Below are 20,664 nucleotides of genomic sequence, written 5' to 3'. Positions count from 1 at the left end.
TTTTGGGTGGGCCAGTTATGGCTGCACGCTCAAAGACCTCTCGTGGTTAAAGTGACTCACACGTTCTCAAAACAACCTTTTATTGTCTGTTTTATGCCGCCGTCGACTGCCTGCTGACTCCTCACTCACTACTTTTATTTAAAAGAGTGAATAGCAGATCTGCAGTCTGCTGAGTAAACTGTTCTTGCTGTTTTTCTGTTGTGAAATACTTAGTTGTAGTTTGACCTCTTTGGTTCCTCTTTAAATCCTTAAAATCCAATAAGGAACACGCTGCATTAATCTGTGATGAGACATGTAGACATGACCTCACATCAAGGGGTCAAAAGCCAAAAAGGTTCTGTGGGCGTTGGCTCACAAAGAGTATTTAAATCTAAAATGTGGTAGTTTTCAGGTTTACTTCAGTAAAAGTATATCAGACTGTAGGAATACCATTACAAGTAAATGTAAATGTTAATTAAGTATTAATTAAGTAAAAGTACATAACTGTTATCTGCAGATATTGAATGCACCAGTGACTGCTCTAGATAATATATAAAGCACCATTTTACAGGTGTAGTTGGTCAAAGTGGAGCTAATTCTAACACTTTTGTGTTGTGTTGTGTAGTTATAAAGGCTATTATCACATGTTTTGTATGTAAAGTCTGAATATGTAATCTATAAGTGTCAAAAAGTACCTTAATATTATGCATAATTACAGTATTTGAGTAACAGTTAAGTCCCTCCTCCTGAGCTCCAGAAATCACATGACCACTGGAGGCTACTTCCTGTTTCTTACAGAGGAGAGTGGTCGAGTATACTTTCGTTTACATGTGATGCACGTAATACACGTTATTACCGTTTTGTAACACAATGAACACGGTCCAGCCGTTGTGTTTGGTGCTGCTGCTGCTGCTGCTGTGCGGAGCGGCTCCTCTTGCAGCGGCACCCGCAGGGAGCAGCTACCTGCCGGGCACAGGTGAGTGTCGCGAGTCTGGTAATTCAGCTACAAAAGTCGATGTCTTTCCTACATGTCGGGCTGCTCGGTAGATGTCCCTGCTCGCCGAATTCACCCTGAGACATCGTGGATTGGTGTTGGAACGGTTAACGTGGCTGTGAACGTTACATTCTTCTTTGCAGATGTATAAACGGAGTTTAGTCGGAAGCTCTTCAAATATACATTAAATGGCCACTGATGGGTTTTATTATTGAAAACAGGTTTGGAGTCTGTTTTGTAACCCTGGCATGAAATAAGACTTGTGCTTTAAGATACAAAATAATTTAAAACGCCTATTATCCCAGTGCCTAACAAGCATGCAAAAAGAAACTAAATGCAATCAGAGAGATACATTGTAACATTGTTGAAGAATAACCTCGTATTATTCACCACAGTTTGTTGTCGTTTCTAGAAACTATGTGTTACGTCTTCATCTCTTTCATCCCTTCTTCTTGTCCTCCGTCATCCATCCAGGCAGGTTCTGGCACATCACTGACCTCCACCTGGACCCCTCCTACCACCTGAGCCCGGACCCCACCAAGGTGTGCTACTCCTCCAAAGGAGCGCCCGCCACCCACGCCGGCCCGTACGGGGACTTCCTGTGTGACTCTCCCTACGCCCTCATCCAGTCCGCCTTCGCTCACATGGCGCCGCTCACACGGCCGCAGGACTTCATCATATGGACCGGGTCGGTGGCGGTTCTACTGCTCTGGTCTTCTTCTTCTTCTTGCCTGAAAATGATCAGCAATGTGACTAACCAGCTCATCGAAACTATCTGTGGCTCTACAGTAGTTTCATATCCTGTTCTACTAAGTGTGTGTGAGTGTGTGTGTGTGTGTGTGTTCTGTACTTTCATGGGAAACCACTTTGAGGTTTTAGACCTGAAGATTGAGGAAGCTTTAGTGAAGGGAAGTCGCTCTGGATTGCTCTCACTTCCTCTCAGGAGTGCTTTTTGTAGCCATTTTTATTATGTTCACACATTCATGTTCCCCGTGAGACGCATTGTAAGAACCTTTTAAAGCTACGGTTGTATAACTTTTTGTCATATTTGCTCGCTGTATCATGACAGATAATCCGTGAATAAAACGGGTTCCTCTGCCTCCTTAGGATATTTGCAAGATTGCACCGTGCCCGAAGGAAAGCGGCCAATCAGAGCCGAGGAGCCTCTAACGCAGCTGTCAATCACTGCCGGTGAAGCTGGTGAACTCCGATCACACCGTCAAACTAGGCAGCGGGGATCAAATGTGAATCAAGAGTCTGTCTCTGCATTGCACTGCATTTCTCACCTCAAAGGTTTTCCGAAACTTTGTTTTCAACATGGCGGTAGGGTCACAAAGTTCCATATTTTTACAGCTTCTTGGAATCTTGCAAATGCACAAAGAGCACTAAAGGGTGCTCAGATTATCTGTCTAACACTTTATTATAATCATCATATACATACAAGAAATTTGACCTCTGCATTAGCAGCAGGGGAAGAACTCGGGGGTTCAGCGTCTCGCTCGTGGACGCTTTGACATTTGGACAGTAGGAACCGGGGATCGAACCGTCAACCTTGTGGTCGAAAGCCAACCCGCTTCTCCCACTGTGAAGAGGAAGTTATATTTTGAAGAAAAAGAAAGGAGCTTTTTAGTTAAAAGTGAGAGAATGGAGTTAAGAAAAGGGGCAACAGAGCTAATAGAGTGCTGTTTTTAATTCAAAGAAACAAGTTAATTTACGTGAATGTACCTGAAAACAGAGGCAGTGGTCGTAACACACACTGTCAGGATACAGGGACAGTTTGAGCAAATTAGACAAAGAAGTTATTTTTATTATAACCAGCTGTGACGAACCTCTGACTTTTCGTATCGCGTCTCATAATGTATCCAATATCTTGGTTTAATCCCAAATACCTGCAAAACTAATGAACCTCTGATCCACCAAACAGAAAATAATCTTGTTTTACTCTTTGCATGTTTCAGCACTCAGCTGGTTTCCATCATTAAAGATGGAGACGGCACACAGACCGATGGTGCACGGTGTGTTTAAAGGCCTTCAAAAGTAGCTCAAAGAGCCGTTCTCTTGGAGACTAATGTTCACTACGCTGTGACGATGACGTAGTAAACCTGGACGCGTCGGTCGCAGCAGCAGTTCCTCCGTACAGCTTTCTGTTGAATCAGCAGCTGATCAGCTCAGCCAGGAATTCATGGGCTTATTGAACATGCTTTAGAGAACGCCTGCCGATTAATCCTCTTTCCCCGGGGAGTCTTTTATTCCATGTTTTAAGTTACTATGTAGGCAGATTTCTTTGCTTTATTCTGTTGTTATTGGGCTTTGTAGCACGACTTCGCCTTTTCGCGAAATTCGCCGCGCGGCGGAATTCATGTTATTTCTGCAACATTGTGCCGCTCTGCTGAGCCCGACCATGTTTGGAAAGAACTCATTTGACGGGCAGGAAGCTCAGTAGTGTTGAGAAATGAGGGTTTTCCTTGATTTCTCCCGGTAGTGCTGAGTGCTAACTCATCAAATAATGCAGCTTCTTCACATTTAAAGTCATTCTCTTTGCCAAAAGCTCAGGAAAACCAAGAGAGCAACAAAACCTGTTCCTGTTCTGTGGCTCATTTCTCGGTGAATGACGGTGGATGTTCTTCTTCTCCCTCTCCACCAGTGACAGTCCGCCTCATGTCCCTGTAGACGAGCTCTCTACGGACACAGTGATCCAGGTCATCAGTAATATGACCCAGACCATCAGGCAACACTTCCCCGACCTGACAGTCTATCCTGCCCTGGGAAACCATGACTACTGGCCACAGGTAGCTTTATTTTCAGCTCATCGGATGGCAAACACTGAGAAAAGATTGGAGGATGCAGCCAGGCGGCAACCTCTAAACCTGCATTCTCTCTAATGTTCACCAGGGGGCGACTCCTCTGGTTGTATAGAAGTCTATGAGAAAATGACTCTACTTCTCTCTTGATTTATTACCTCAGTAAACATTGTAAACACGAGTTTATGGTCTCAATCTCTAGTTTCAAGTCTTCTTCAATACAGCATGATGTTCATTTAGTAAATGATGGTCCATTTAGAGTCAAACAGACCATAAAGCAGGGTATGCTTTAGGGGCGGGGCTTACTGTGATTGACAGTTTGTTAGCGGAGCCCTGAACGGCGTCTCTAACACGGCGTCAGTCCTCCTCAGTCCAAATATGGTCACTTCTGTTCATTGGCGACGGCAATTAGATTAGATAGTTTAAATGTTGCATTTAATTCGAGGAGTGTGTCTTATGATAACTGCCTTGTATGTGAGATGTTTGTCTTGACACGCTGCTGCATAACAAGTTTGTATTTCCTGCTGTTTTCAGGACCAGATGTCGACCTCCACTAATGCCATCTACAAAGCTGCTGCCCAGCTGTGGAAACCCTGGCTGCAGACCGAAGCGCTGCTCACACTCTCACAAGGTAACGTGTTGGTGCATCGGCCGCTGTGAAGGGGTTTCTGTCACATGACTGCTTATCTAGGCCTCCTGGATCTACAGTGTGGCTGTTGGGTTTAGCTATAATACAAGTTCTTTACATGTTTTTAATATTCAAAAAGTAACACTTTAATACGATCCACTCAGACGTTGGTATTTAGATTATTATTTTTACCTTTTGCATATGGAAACAGTGTGTTTTCAGACCTAAAACGTACATTTTCTATTTGCTATACTCTACTGTACTCTAATCAGTATTTGTAATATTGTTAAAGACGGGACAAATATCGACACAAACTTCTGCAAACTGTGAAGTTCCTGCATTCAAAAAATGAGGAAGGGAGAGAACCACAGTCAATATGTGGCTGACGATTACGAATGATTGTTCATACGAGAGGTTCATATGAAATACAACAATACATACATGATGCAATAAGTTGATGCACATGTTTGCATGTCCGTATTGGTGTTGTGTTCATGCACCTAACAGAGCTGCAACTAACGATTGTTTTCAATGTTGATGAATCTGAATCTGATGAATTAGTTTATAAAATGTCAGGAAATCGTAACGATTTCTCAGACGGTGACGTCTTCACGTCGCTTGTTTTGTCAAACCAACAGTCTAAAACCAAGAGACATTTAAACGTCAACAACAAATCCTCACATCTGAGCAGCTGGAACCAGATGATATTTGGTATTTTTGTCCCAGTGAAAAGGAAGTCACAGCGTCTTTCATCTTCCGTCCTGTTTTATTTTGTGCTTTGTTCTGTGGCTGCAGGTGGTTTCTACTCCCAGCTGGTAAAGCCTGGTTTGCGAGTGCTCAGTCTCAACACCATCCTCTACTACGGCCCCAACAAAGTCACCAAGAACATGACGGACCCTGCGGGACAGTTCGAGTGGCTGGAGAAAACTCTGGAGAAAGCCGCTCAGAGTCTGGAGAAGGCAAGGATGTTTAATAAGAACTGGATCCCACGACGACGCTACAATTCTGCCCACTTGAGGCCCAACAAACGTTTCCCCCGTAGACCAGGACACCTCGAACTGCAAACAGGGTCAACTGTGACTCTTTATATTTAAAGTTATTTTAAAAATGACGTCATCGCGATGTAAAGCAGAGGTCACTTTGAATATTTGAGTCGTGGATGGACAAACTAGTATATGTTCATTCTTTCCCAGGGCAGTTCAAAGCCAGCATGTCTCAAATGTTCCAAGATGGCGGCGTAATGTGAAGCTCCAACGACGAGACAGAGCAGCGACATAAAGCCTTTGAAAGCCGCTCAAATCCGGAGTGAAGGCACAAGAAAAATAAACGCTCTAAGCTGCTACTTCCATCAATATGCATTGAATCATAATGCAGGTTAGACATTATAGACATTCAGGTGTTCATGACCTGTTGCTTGAGCACATATTTTATAACTAGACCTCTTTGCATTTTGACTGAATTCCTCTGCTGTAGTGTTTACGAGCTGTTTTTTATTTGTAGTGTTTATTTTCGGGCCCCGTTCCCCGGAAGTAAACCTGGAAGCTAGAAGGTTTTTTTTGGGCGTGTGGGCCAGACGAGCGTACATCTCTGGGAGAATATCTAACGCTTATTTTGTTTGCACATGAATCAAAAGGTTGTGTGTACAATGTGTTTTTTTTTTGCCAGTGATCCTGAGACACCTTTACTTCCGTTTTTGCACTTGAAGAGCTGAGATTTAGACGCGTCTCCCTTCCTTCGCTCCAGGTGTACATCATAGCTCACGTACCGGTGGGCTACCTGCCCTTCGTCAGGAACACCCCCGCTGTGAGGAAGAGCCACAACGAGCGGCTGGTCGCCATCTTCAGGGAGCACAGCGATGTCATTGCGGGACAATTCTACGGCCACACCCACCGCGACAGCATCATGGTGCTGTTGGACCAACAGGGTAAAACATATCGATCCGATGCATTTAGTTCCAGAAATAAAAGAGTTGATGCTGAGATCATTTATGCATTTTCTATATATTTATCAAAAACCAGACTGGAACTTCTCAAACAAGTTGTTTTTGTAGAAGAATCTGGTCCACGAGGAACAAATAAAAACTCAGACTGTTTTGAGATACACTTGTTTAGAAAGGGAAAGCAGACACATTCACTGCTTTATTTGTGTTTCTTTGTTCTGCAGGTAAACCGGTGAATTCTGTTTTCGTGTCACCGGCCGTCACGCCGATCAAACACGTTCTGGAGCCGTACTCCAACAACCCGGCTTTCCGTGCGTACGTGTACGACACCGAGGACTTCGCTCTCCTGGTAAAGAGCCCTCTGTCTGTGCAAGGTGTACTGAAAAGACCAAAATAACACAATGAAACCTAAAAAGTTTGAAAAGACGTTGGAGTTTGCGAACATATTGACAGAATTCCGGTCAAACTAGAAGTGTCCTGCACCGACTGCGTTTCATTTAACGACAGAAGGAAAACAGTCCGTCCTGATGATTAATCGCGCTGTCGATCACACACACAAAAACTGTTTCTGGCTTTCAAAACAGACTCAAAGCCCCTTTTTCTCCCTCTCTCCCCTTTTGTTGTTGTTCTTCTCTCCTTCTGAAGGATATCTGGCAGTACTATTTGAATCTGACGGAAGCCAACGAGAAACAAAGATCTGACTGGAGGCTTGAATACATCATGACTGAGGCGTTTGGACTGGCTGACCTGCGGCCACAAAGCCTCCTGCAGCTGGGCCTGAGCTTCAGGCTGCCGCAGACCAAAGCCTTCGACGTGTACTTCAGCCACTACATGGTCGGTTACGACAGCAGCATCGTGTGCGAGGGCGACTGTAAGCTCAGCCAGGTGTGCGCCGTGCTCTACCTGGACCAGCTGTCCTACTCCAAATGCGTCGCAAAGGGACAACGGTTGTAAATCAGTCGTTTCATTTAAAGAAAATACTCTGAGATAATGAATGAAAAAGGGAAATGGCAGGAAAACAGATGCCATCCAGACTACAAATAGCAATAAATAAGTAATTGAAGATAGAGAAAAGTACAGTTTTGAGAGTGTTGTCGACTTTATCAGGGATCACTTCTAGCTGGACACGTCTCATCCGTGTTATTCACCAAACACCGTCGGGTATAGCATGTAGCATGTAGCATGTAGCTGTGTTCACACCACGAGCCAAACGGCTGCAAGCCGACGCCCAATGACGCGCTGAAGCCTCGATCCAATCATATGTTTTTATTTCAAACCGTTCTGTTCCATCTAAAATGTCCAGATAGCCGCTCGGTGCTGATTAACGACATAAATACTTCAACGAGCGACTCGTCGACTTACGTAGCCGACCGCTGTGCTGCTTTTGTCGCTCGTCGTGTGACCACAGCATGAGACATAGAAAAGTGTGTTTGATTTTAATGTTGCGGTATATTTTTCTACTAAATAAAGAAGTTTAAACCCGCTGGTCTGGTTTCAGAGGCCACAGTAACTACTTGTGCAGGCCGCCAGTTTGTCTCTGCAGGAACAGCGACTAACCTCATCTGACCCTCTCACTTCTCTTCCTCCCCCCCCCCCCCCCCCCCCGGTCTCTTTTCATTCTCCTCTCGTTTCTCAGCATTCGTGCCCCCCCCCCCCCCCCCCCCACCCCCCCTCACGCCCACCCCGGCTCTTTTGTCCCTTCGCCTCCCTCCCTAAAATGTTGATCGCCCCTCTCTCTAAAGCTCCGCTGGCAGACTTCTTTGTGTCAAACTGCACCGACCAGAAAGTTTTGCTGCAATAGAAAAGAGCAAAAAGATGGAGTTGCACCAGAATAAACTTCTAGCAAAGGAGGTAGGGAGCCACGTAGGACGCAGAAAAGTTCTTTTTTAGACTCCTCTTCACTGCATTTGTTGTGAATCACTCGATCATTTTTACCTCCTCAGACCCTTTAAGTTAACCGAACTCGGAGGGAAGAGTTACAACCTGAACTTGAATGCAACATGTGCCGGGGCTAAAATAAAAGCTATATGCTAAGCTACATTGGCCTTTGCATGACATGAAAACTTTTAATCCGGATTCCCAGAAGTTGTAATGAGACTTTCACCCACAAACTGTTTGTATGTTTCCAAACTTCAGATGTTGAGAAGTTTGGAAACAGAGAATCCGTGAGTTGAGCCTTTTTCCCCCTCATGAGGCCCCCGAACGCCTTTTATTGTTCCCGACTCCCTCAGAAATCAGCGCCTGACGGAACGTAACCGTGGAGACGGGAGTCGGTGCCGAGCGTGACGATGGAGAGGACTGCGTCGCCACGGTAACGGCGCTAAAGCTCCCAGTCCTGTGAGGTCACCGTTAGTTAGCTGCTGCTGCTGCTGCGTTTCAACCAAACTACGTTCAAGATGGAGGCGCGTTGAATGTCGCTGTAGTGGGAGAGAGCGTGCAGGTTTCCATCGTTCTTCATTTTAAATATATACAAACATATAATTATGATTTTACTGGCGACATAAACACAAAGCAGCAGAAAGCTACCAAGTATATTTACTCAAGAACTGCACTTAAGTTCATTCTGAGGTACTTGTACTTCGCTCAAGTATTTCCATTTTCTGAGGCAAATATTGTGCTTTTTACTTTTACTACAATTATTTGGTAATCTGTTGTTACTTTGCAGATTCATATTGATAATACAAAATATAATCAGCAAATCAGTTATAAAACTATAGTTTAAGATAAGATAAAACTTTATTGATCCTCGGGGGAAATTCACAAGCAGTAAAACTTTGAATGCAGGACTTTTACTAGGAACCGAGTATTTCTACACCGTGGTATCGTTGCTTTGATTTACTTCCTTCGATCACTTCTTTTGAAAAGAAGTAGACTGTATATCTTTTTTTGACACTGATGAACAGAAGAATCCGCCTTCATGTGAAAGTGAAAGCAGATCTGCAGCGTGATCTCGATGGATCACATAAATGTGTGATGAGTCTGGTGTTTCATGAGTCTGGTGTTGAATAATTAGCTGAATGGACTTCAGCTGTGAGTGGAGTCACGAGGTTTCAATCTCCTCCGTTATCTGGACGGCTCAACTCTTGGTGAGTCAGTTTTTGGGTTTAAAGTGTATAAAAGTAGCTTTTTAATACGGTTCGTATCGCGGTTTGTTTTAAGTATCGTGATGATGCTGATATTCAGAATACTTTTACTGATTCTAATGTACTTATACGTCAGAGAAAATCAGTTGAGACCAAATGTTCTGCTTCAGGATATTGAATCATTTCTCACTTTCCTGAAACCTGCTGCAGGTTTATCTCTCACAAGGTTACACTGGAGCTCCACTTAAATACTCTTTATACTCGTTTAACCTCTTTTTGAACTTTTACAAAGAAGTAGGTCCAAATTGCCACATGTCTTATATCGCAAAAGAAAACAGGAGACGAAGACAAACATTTTGATAAACGGGGAGACTTTTCGTCTTCCTAAATGTCCGTCTGTTTGTCTGGCTGACCCGCGTCTTCAGGTTTGCATACATTTCTGCTTTTGTTCCCGTCGGCCGACCGGCTGTCTGGCTGACTGGTGGCTGACTGGTTGGTGCCCCACAACCAGTTAATCTGAGGATTACTGTCAGGACAGTATAGCCGTCCAACTGGCCGCTCCTGGGGAGCTGGAATCTGTGTGTGTGTGTGTGTGTGTGTGTGCGCACCGTTACCCCTCAGACTTCCAGCTCCCCTAATCCCTTTAAACACTGTCCCTCTCTGGAATATCTAGTGGTCTCATATCTAATTTGCTTCATTCCTGCACTTCTCAGAGTTGTACTAGACGGCCGATGACCCCCAATGACTCCACACTGGAGAGGACGGGAGGGAGAGATGTAATGTGAATATCACATTCTGTAAATGTCTCTCTGTCTCCTCTTGAGTTTATAAAGGAAATAAGAATGTCTTGATCCTAAACGTTGCTTTTAAAGTTGATTCTCTTGAATCCTTTTTACAGCCCAAGAGATCCACTTAGCTACTCGGGACCTCTGAGGAACTGATTTAATCAGATCAGCATCATTACTTATATTTCCTCTTCTACTTTAGACCCAGTGAGCATTAATTTGTGGTAAAACTCGCTAAATCTGGTGAAAAGAAATCCGGTTTTAATGACTGTTGGATTTAATTGTCTTAAATGTCTGTGGTTTAATCCTAATACCACCTCTGCACCCTTGCGCTATTAACTGTGTCTCCATTTGTTTTAATCACAGTGATAATAAAAGTAATAAACTGCATTTCTAAAGCTCCTTTCATACGAGAAATGCAGCAGAAAGTGGTTTACATTAAAGGAAAATAGACATCGGCATACTAATGTACTGACAAATACATGATGAAGTGTGAATTTATCTGCAGGTTATTCACACTGAGGTTTGTTTAAGGCTCTCAACATCTCCGAAAACACAGCAGCTGCGTTATTCGGCTGAACTGACCACATGTTGGGAATCTGATCGGTAACTTTCTCACCTGAAAACATGTTAAAACGTAATAAAATGACCCACATTAAGAGCTTTTATCCTGGCTCACAAGACTGACGGCCGCTCTCAAGGTCAGACATATGCAATGCATTGTGGGACGGTATGTGCAGTGCATCGCGTCTCATCTCCACATACTAACGCACCACACACTCAATGTAACGCCAGACTTTGCGTGCAATTTCAAACAGCCCGAATGAACGTAACACGTGGACAGAATGCCAACATGAGATGGAAAATAAAACCCACTGAATACTAATATTAAAATCAGTATATTTGCAGCATGCAGATCCGTCATCAGAAGTCTCCATTCTTCTTTTATTCTGTGCTTTTCTTCTCTAATTTTTAAAACTTTAACTATTCGTCCTCGAGAGCAGGAAAGCGTCGCTGTCAGACCGTAAAAAAATATGATTTAAAATGTAAACTCTGAGTGTCCTTGTGCGCCTTTTCTGTGAGTTTGAAATCACTGAATGTGCCGTTAAAGTTAAAATGAATGAACCATCACTTTGTCTCTGCACGTTTCGTCTATTTTTTAGCATCGATCAAGTTGTTCTGAGGGCATCTGACACTTCCCCTGTTTATTACTAATATAAGGAATGACGTGCGACTCGGCAACAAACGGCGCTAATCACTTTTAGTCCAATCCCGACCGGACGAGGCCTGTTTTACACAAAAGGATTTAGCCAAAGTCCAGAAGGAGGAGGTCACCTGTGGTCACAGGCCACTGCTGACTCTGCATGTGAGGTGAAAAGATGCTCAGAGGCCTCGTGTGCACGGTGACTAACCTGTGAGGACGTCCAAGGGAAGGTTCCAGGTGACGGGTCAGACCCTTGCAGGCAAACCTGGCTAACTATGTTGTGTGAAGTGTTATTTTGTTTCAACAGAATGTAAAGTAACAACATGTCATTCCTCGCAACTTGCAAGCGACACATTTTCCTTTTTCTGCTGCATCATAAATACGTTTTATAGTAAAAAAACAGACGTTGGTCCCGTTGATGCATAATGCTCCTTTCATAACTCTGGTGTCCCGTGTGATATTCTCTCACACCCAAGTCTCACACAGTCTATAATGGAGAGGGAGACAGAGGGGGGGGGGGGGGGGGGGTCTTTAGTCTCATGCTTCAGTAGTAATTTGTCAGCGGCCATGAATGGGCTCCTTCATCAGCGAGGGGAGACAGCAACGAGCAATGTGTGTGTGTGTGTGTGCGTGTGTGTGTGTGTGTGTGTGTGTGTGTGTGTGTGTGTGTGTGTGTGTGTGTGTGTGTGTGTGTGTGTGTGTGTGTGTGTACACTAGTGGGGGTCCGGCCTCAGATTGAAGTTCGCTCTAAGCTTCTTGTAGCCCAGATCTCTCCTTTGTATGGGCCCACCATAGGCAGTTCCCCAACGGCCAATCAGAGTCCACAGAGCCCGTTACTTCACTGGACGAGCATCCGCCCCCCTGAAGAACGGGGGGGGGGGGGGGGCAGGAGAAGCAGGACAAAGAAGAAAAAAGTGATTCTGTGAAGAGAGAAGTTCACTTTTGAACTTAAAAATCCCAACTCCAAATTAAATGTGTGTCTTTTCTAACTTAGCCTTTCCAAAATAATATAAAACCAGATAAAATAAATAAATAAAGAATCACCACTCAAATGAAAAAAGACTTTCAAGAAGAAAACATTATTTTAAAGGTAAATATTTGTCGGTTCCTGAAGATTTTCAGGATTTCTCTCACTCGCATCAGTTTAACAGTACGTACACAAAGCAGTATGAACTGATTCAAGCAGGAATATAAATGGAAAAGACTTTGACTTTGTGTCGGGCGTCGAATAGTCTTTGGATGTCCCGGCTTCTAAAAGAATGAACCCTTCCATGGGCGTTGATAGATTACTGAACGGGCCTACTGGACCTCAGCGACTCAAAATGACTGCAAAGAGACACAAAAGTGCTGCACACAGACTCACAACGACAACGAAAAGCAGCAAAATAACCTGAAAGACGCACAAAGTAACTAAATAGAGACTCAAAGTGACCACAAAGAAACACAAAACAACGACAAAAAGATGCAAAACAACTATAAGAAGTATTAGAATGACCATAAGGAGTTGTTTTTGTTGTTATTATATCAATAAGTGTAATATAATAGTATGATAACTTTTATTTTAACAAAATAAAAGCATGAATAGCTTTCTGTGATGAACTACCTCACTGACGTGATGTTCAAAGTTAACAACCTTTTCTGGAGAGCTGCTTTCTTCGAGAGTTTTTAAAAAACTAGTCGTGCGCGTGTGTGTGTGTGTGTGTGGGTGCATGTGTGTGTGTTTGTTTGTGTGTCTACTGTCAGTGTGAACGAGTTGGACGGACGCCAGCTATTGACGTCCCGGCTGCACGGTCGAGTCTCTGCTTCCAATTAAAAAAAGTTCACCCAGAAACGCGGAGTTGGTTCATTTCCCACTGTAGTAAAAGCTTTTGTCCCGAGAACACAAAGCTCTGATTATTGTGGAGGTGCTGACATTTATGAATGGGCACAAAAGATGGCCGCCATTGAAAAATGAAGAATGTCTCAACTCTACTAGAGCGTGATGGGATTTGTCTTTTGCGTGTGACAGGGTGCCAACAAAATGACGTTGCCGTGAGGCGAAATGAAGTCATCTGATGAAGAGTAGACAGACGGAGAAGTACCGTTGATCAGACAGATGGGAACATGGAACACCATCAGGGATTTCAGATCCCATGCTGTGGGTGCAATCTTTGAGATCGTAGTTTGAAGCAAGCTCTACTTAAAGGAACAGTGTGTAGCATTTAGGGGGGATCTGTTGGCAGGAATGGGATGTGATATTATTAAGAAGGATTTCTTCACCTGAAAATAAGTGATCGTTACCTTAGATTGATGTCGCTAGCAATTGACGACATAGACAGATAAACGTAATAGACAACGAATTACATCGTTACCGTTACACCTTACGTTAGTTGTGGTAGTTTGTGTGCTTTGGAGATAAATAGTTGCAACAGCCGGTAGGCTAACGTAACCTCTCCGATGAGGCGACAGTGTGTTTCTCTGGCTGCTCAAACATAAATACCCAAAAGGCTCTCTTTGTTTCTGTCGCAGACATCTTTGTGTTTCTTTTGTGCATTCATTGAATGACGGCGTAGTGTACTGTTTGGCATTTTGGCCGTCACCATCTAGGATTTTGGCTGCTGCCATTCTGTTATCTTGCAACCAGTGTCAATCACAGTAGCCCCGCCTAAAGCATCCCCTGCTTTATGGTCTGTTTGACTCTAAATGGACCATAATTTACTAAATGAACATCATGCTGTGTTGAAGAAGACTTGAAACTAGAGATTGAGACCATAAACTCATGTTTACAATGTTTACTGAGGTAATAAATCAAGAGAGAAGTAGAGTCATTTTCTCATAGACTTCTATAGGACCAGAGGAGTCGCCCTCTGGTGGACACTAGAGAGAATGCAGCTTTAACACAGTCTTTTGAGCGTTAAAGTACACGTGTATCTTGGCGTGGGCTTCCTGGACAAGTCTATCATTAGATAAAAATGTGTTTATCTCAGAGAGACTTTACCTGGAAAAGATGAGAACAAAGAAAGTTTCCGTATGAATCCCGTTAAACAATCGATAACCTTTAGTATTAATGTTTCATTTGCTTGGTTTAGATTCACGACGGACATCAATTAATCAAAGCAAGGAACATTAGGAAGTGATAAGAGAAAGCAATGAACCCCCAAACCCCCCGGCCGTATTGCAAAGAGATGCAACAAGTACTACATCTCTGGGGGGAATCCAGGAGGTTAAGCTGACTGTTAAAACTTAATCTCTCTGTTCTTCCCTCGACCCGTCCCTCCATCCATCCTTCCCTCTATACACCACCTTCCCCCCCCGCTCGGTTTGAAGGGTCAGTGAGTTTGCCCTCAGAGAGGTTTGTACAGGAAGAGAGGGGTAGAGGGGCGTGGCATGTTGAGCAGTGTCTTTGATCCCTCTGGGGGGGTTACAACCCCTTTTATTCCACCTGATCAACACTGTACTGACCTCGTGGTCCCACCCCCAGTGGAGAAACCGCTGCATCTGGGGCTCAGCAGAGGTGCACGGGGAAGGTTTGGTTTGGTTGTTGCAGGAATTCTTTGTCTTCCCCGACTGTTCCTCACTTATCAATTCCTCTTTTCATTTACATTTCCTGTTGAAATTGTTTAATTTTATTTCAGATTATTTTAACACGTTTTTCTTGTTCAGTACAGATGTTATATATATATATATATATATATATATATATATATATATATATATATATATATATATATAAAACATCAGCCTTATTAAACTCCTTATTTAAATGAAATGTGTGTGTGGCCTGAGAGAGAGAAAAGAAATTTTCAAAAACAATGAAAGAAAGAAAATCAAAACGAGAGCTTTATTTATTTGTTTTTATTTCAAAGCTCTGGTGGATTTATGTAAAGGGAGAGAAAAGGTGTTCGAGGCTCTGCTGTCATAAGGAAGGAACGACAGGAGAGGCTTTGGTTCATTAACTGGATCAACGCTGCCACCTGCTGTTCTCCGGGTAGTGTTGCGTTTTGTAGTAGCTTAAACGTTCTGTTAAACGTAAAATGTTTAAACTAGATATACTTCACTGACAGTTTTGTGGTATTAAGTCAATTATTACAGTTCTGATATGACGGTATTATTTACAGACGAGACGCTGCAGGCAAACAGAATGTTGGGCTGTTTTGCGTCCATAACACGTCTTCTTTCAGACTATTTTATTACTTTGTCTGTTTACGTCTGTAGATTTCTCCTAAATTCACCAAATTATACCATTAGATAATGCCTCATTTACATATTGAAACATAACATTTAGTAAAACTTGTAATACAATAAATAATCGTCTTAATGTGAGCTCTTACATACACCAAACTTTACACGTTCATTTCTATATTCTATATTCTATATATTATCTATATTCTATATATTATCTATATTCTATATATTATCTATATTCTATATATTATCTATATTCTATATTCTATATATTATCTATATTCTATATATTATCTATATTCTATATTCTATATATTATCTATATTCTATATATTATCTATATTCTATATATTATCTATATTCTATATATATTCTATATTCTATATTCTATATATATTCTATATTCTATATATATTCTATATTCTATATATTATCTATATTCTATATATTATCTATATTCTATATATTATCTATATTCTATATATTATCTATATTCTATATATTATCTATATTCTATATATTATCTATATTCTATATTCTATATATATTCTATATTCTATATATTATCTATATTCTATATTCTGAAGGTTAACACCACAGAGGGCTTTGTTCATATATCATTCACAGACTCATTTTTACTACATTTTATGACTAAAAACATGGAGAAAATAGTTTTTTTCATGGCTGTATTTTCTGATTCATGAGTTCATAAACATAAATATCTAAAAACCTTTGACTCTAATATGTCAAGAAATGAAACAATAATGTTAAACCTGACTTTATCCAATGTTGAGATTTATGTTCTGGAAATGTATGAACATTAGCACGTGTCTGATAAGATAATGCATCATTTGCATATTTCAACATTTTATTTTAGAAAACCTGTAATACAATAAAATATAGTTTAATTGTTAGTAATGAACTGGGGAAGGTTCTTGGTGATATTTACTAGTTTATGTCACATTGACCAGCAGAGGGCGTCGTGGTGCCTCACTGAAGAACCTGAAGTCCAGTCGTTGTTTGTTAATCAGCCATTCAGCCCTCAGAGACTCAGAGCCAAATCAAAGAAGCGCCTCAGACAATGACAGCTGTGCCAGAGGTAATTCCTAATGCACGTCCACGATGCATTCAATTAGCTCCAACACCGGCCCGACAGAGCTGAGGGCAATTATTGCGACCCCCCCCCCCCCCTCCTCCTCCTCCTCCTCCTCCTCCTCCTCCTCCTCTCCCTTCGTCCCCTGGGACCCCGTTACGCTCCCTCTACCCCCCCCCCCCCCCCCCCCGCATTCAGGATTTGCCCCCGTCCCCTCCCCCACTGACAGCATATGATACAAACCCTGTGTACGCGCAACATGACAACATTCATCACGTTACATTGTAACATCATAACCTGCTTGCACGTGTTCAGAGAGAAATGATGGGTTGTATGTTTTTGTTTCTGCTGTTTTTTTAATGTTTACTTATTCATTTTACCTTTGCTGTTTGATTACTCATTTATTATACTTGTATTTGTTTTGTTTTGTCACTCTCTACTTTGCTGCTGTAATCCGGAAAATGTAGGGACCGCGTGACAAATAATGGATTATTTGATCTCATCTTATCTTAGTGAGTAAAGAATTACTGAGCAAAATAGTGGCATCACAACAAGTGTGGACCTGTTCATTACTTTGTGGGAAATAAAAAAATGAATTCTTCATTTAAATCCCTCGTCCTAAAAATAAATAATGTGTAAGAACAAATAAAGGTTTTCTAATGTTTCTTTGTCTGCTGTTTACTTTCTCTGTGATGGTGATTTTACAAAGGAAAGAATCTCCAGAACGAAAAGTCACAAAACATACTTCATCATAAAACATGCTACTAAACAGACAAAGTCAACAATCAACTAAAAACCTCTTGTTCTTTTGTATTCTTAAATAAAATTTTGAGAAACTTTCTAAACAAAGCTGACTTGTGTTGGTCATCAGCAGTAATAAAATAGAGCAGGAAAAGAAAACAATCTAGGAAAGAAGATAAGATCTGCTTGTTATTTTTGTATTTCTTCCACTTATTTCATTTGTTTAAGTTTGTGGAGGTAACCGAGCTGCATGGCCCATGCAGAGCTCTCCACTCAGCCATGAGAGATAAGTAGGCGGATACAATAGACATTAATTCAGCATGTTTAAGTGCAGCTGTCTGGTCACCACTGAGCAGGTGCCACCCCCACCCGCCTCCATCCATCCCTCCCTCCCTCCATCCATCCAACCATCCATCCATTCATCCATGTAGCTGCGTTTCATTTGACCAGCTGTAACAAACCCTCGGAGTAAGTAAGCCCTCTTGTACTGTATGCATTATGATCTCACTGAGCCAAACCATCTCTCCATCTGAGGCTGCAGCCAACACTTGACCCTCCTCTTTCACTTAATCCCTCATAGTGAGAAGAACCTGTTCTTTTGTCACGTTATCCCTCCATCTCCCTCCAGAGGAAGACTTTACTATATCAGGCAAAAACGACACCCGCCCGGGGCCCAGAGACAGACATGGACCCCCAAGAGTATATCCCAAAATAAAAAAAGCTTAATGTGCACCTGCAAGAGACACTTTAAGGAAGAAAAATGAGGCAGTTGATGGAAGGGGGAAGCAAACTCATTAACATCTCAGCACTCATGCTGCTACTTTATAGTAGTGTTAGCATCGATAACTCCTCTCACTTGTGATATTTCATGTGATTGAAATAACACAGTAAGCAATCATTTAATTATCTGTGTTCAACAAAACATGTTGGCATTGTACGTTTCTACTAACCATGGATATGTTGACTTTCCATAAATATGCTTCATATCAGCACATACGTATGCTTGCAGAAACGCACAATGCCCCGTGATTAACTTTTGGGTTCAGGCAACAAAAGTACTTGGTTAAGGTTAATGTACCAACGTAACAATGTCACAACCTTTACATTGTAAGAACGTAACAATCTAACAACGTAACGTAACAAAGTAACGTAACAACGTAACGTAACAACGTAACGTAACAATGCAACGTAACAATGCAACGTAACAACGCAACGTAACAATGCAACGTAACAACGTAACGTAACAACGTAACGTAACAACGTAACGTAACAACGTAACGTAACAACGCAACGTAACAATGCAACGTAACAATGCAACGTAACAACGCAACGTAACAATGCAACGTAACAACGTAACGTAACAACGTAACGTAACAACGTAACGTAACAACGTAACGTAACAACGTAACGTAACAACGCAACGTAACGTAACAATGCAACGTAACAATGCAACGTAACAACGCAACGTAACAATGCAACGTAACAATGCAACGTAACAATGCAACGTAACAACACCGCGTAACATCGCAGCGTAACGCAACAACGCAACGCAACAACGCAACGCAACAACACAACGCAACAACGCAACGCAACGTAACAATTCATGATGTAATGTAACAATGCAACAATATAACAACAGAACAATGTAACAACGTAACATAACAGTGTAACATAACAACATGACGTAACAAGGTAAAGTAACAACGGAACGTAACAACGGAACTTGCAAATCACCATATCAATGTTTACAGGAGACATAAACGTTTGCATCTATAGTCAATTACAGATATACCCTTTGTGTGTTTACTGCTTTAAGGGTCCCAAGTGAAAGATGCTTTAATTATGACATTTTAAATGAGTCCATATTTCTTTACTTGGAGTAGGTAGCAATAAATAGGCCTTCACCCAAAATCAAAGTATACGTGATTTAGAGGTTAAACATCTTTAAACGGATGGTCCTTAAAGGAAAAATAATGAAGGAAAAGAAATTGAGGCCCCTAGTTTAGCCTCAGGCCTCCAGAGCCCAGAGTCCACCCCCATCTTCATCCCTCCAGCCTTCATCTCTGTTCATCCTCCCTTCAGCGTCTCCATCCCTGATCCATCACCACTTTCATTATTATTTTTTTTGGCCTCTACAGCTATATTCTCCATCTTTCTGCCACCTTGCCCTCTCTTTCTCTCTGCATCCCTTCTCATATCTGTTGCCTTTTCATCCAAACACTCCACCCCCTCCTCCCACCACCTCTTCCCTCCCGCCTCCCTTCCCCCTCGCCGGTGGCGTCCATACACCGACCTGAGCACAGACTCTCTTGTTGTCAGTCACTTTCCCGGCGAACAGACGGCGGCAGCAACAGCAGCAGCAGGAGGAGCGGGGACGGTAATCCCCCCCCCCCCCCCCCAACCCAGGTCCACCCCACCCCTTTCCAAAAAAAAAATAAAAAAAACTGAAACCGGTGGCAGAACCTCGCGGGACACCTGTGCTACTGGATACCATTTTTGGGGGGTCTTTAAGAAATTTTAAGATCTAAATTGACAGCTACAGTGTGGATGATGCTGATGAGAAGCAGTGGTGATTAAGACGGCGATGCAGACGCGGAAACAAGCGGCCAAATCTGCCTCGATTGACGGTGACGGAGCGCTCGGCACCACCACCAACAGCAGCACCAGCAGCATCCGTCGGTCGGCGGATGGAGATGCGTTGTGAAGGCGGAGGAATGCTGATGATGATGCTGATGATATAGCAGGTGCTGCAGGCTCGTGTCGCATTGCCTGGCCGCCGCGAGCGACGCCGGGGAGACGGTGATGCTGTCGTCGTCATCGTGTCACAGAGAGCCAGAGAAAGAGAGGAGCGGCTTTGACATGGAGGGAAGCGGCTGTGTGTCGGCTGTGAGCTCGGGCCGCCCGGATCAGCAGGTTGTATGCGCCGCCTGAAGCCCGGAGGACCGGAGTCTATACGCGCGGTGGTGGAGAAATCACAATAAAGTTGAATTCTTCACGGTGGGATTGAAATTGTTTCCGTGCGTAAAAGTGAACGGCCCATATGTTGATAATGCTTCATAGGAGCATCATAGCAGCAGCATCTGTGCCAGTTCAGGGTGGATTACGTCTACAGAGCAGCAGGCCTCCATCTGAGGGCAGCTTCTGAACCATAAAGAAAACCACCACCCTGTTGCTGGAGGTAACAATTTATTCTGTTGTTTCACTGGAAGCTGGTGAGCTGTGGTCCCCCGTGGAGGGACAGCTGTTGCTAAAG

General features: G+C 42.8%; 1 protein-coding gene across 1 annotated transcript; it reads left to right on the top strand.

Moving 5' to 3' along the window:
* The first annotated feature begins 782 nt into the window (after positions 1–782).
* Positions 783–7,823, top strand: smpdl3a (sphingomyelin phosphodiesterase acid like 3A). The gene is made up of 8 exons (XM_079180521.1): positions 783–955; positions 1,448–1,661; positions 3,618–3,762; positions 4,309–4,405; positions 5,198–5,361; positions 6,146–6,326; positions 6,566–6,690; positions 6,987–7,823. Exons 1-8 carry the CDS (start codon positions 850–852, stop codon positions 7,293–7,295), a joined length of 1,341 nt encoding a protein of 446 aa, XP_079036647.1. The 5' UTR covers positions 783–849; the 3' UTR covers positions 7,296–7,823.
* The last annotated feature ends 12,841 nt before the right edge of the window (positions 7,824–20,664 follow it).

This window comes from Pholis gunnellus (assembly GCF_910591455.1).
Source record: "Pholis gunnellus genome assembly, chromosome: 19".
Lineage (NCBI taxonomy): Eukaryota > Metazoa > Chordata > Actinopteri > Perciformes > Pholidae > Pholis > Pholis gunnellus.
Note: the sequence above shows the minus strand (reverse complement) of the source record. Positions and strands in the feature narration are given on the sequence as shown.

What these genes read in the sequence shown, in the direction of transcription:
- smpdl3a (XM_079180521.1), top strand. Translation starts at nt 850, where the DNA reads ATGAACACGGTCCAGCCGTTGTGTTTGGTGCTGCTGCTGCTGCTGCTG. An exon ending in CAGCTACCTGCCGGGCACAG is followed by an intron (nt 956 to 1,447) that starts GTGAGTGTCGCG and finishes TCATCCATCCAG; the next exon opens with GCAGGTTCTGGCACATCACT. An exon ending in CCGCTCAGAGTCTGGAGAAG is followed by an intron (nt 5,362 to 6,145) that starts GCAAGGATGTTT and finishes CCTTCGCTCCAG; the next exon opens with GTGTACATCATAGCTCACGT.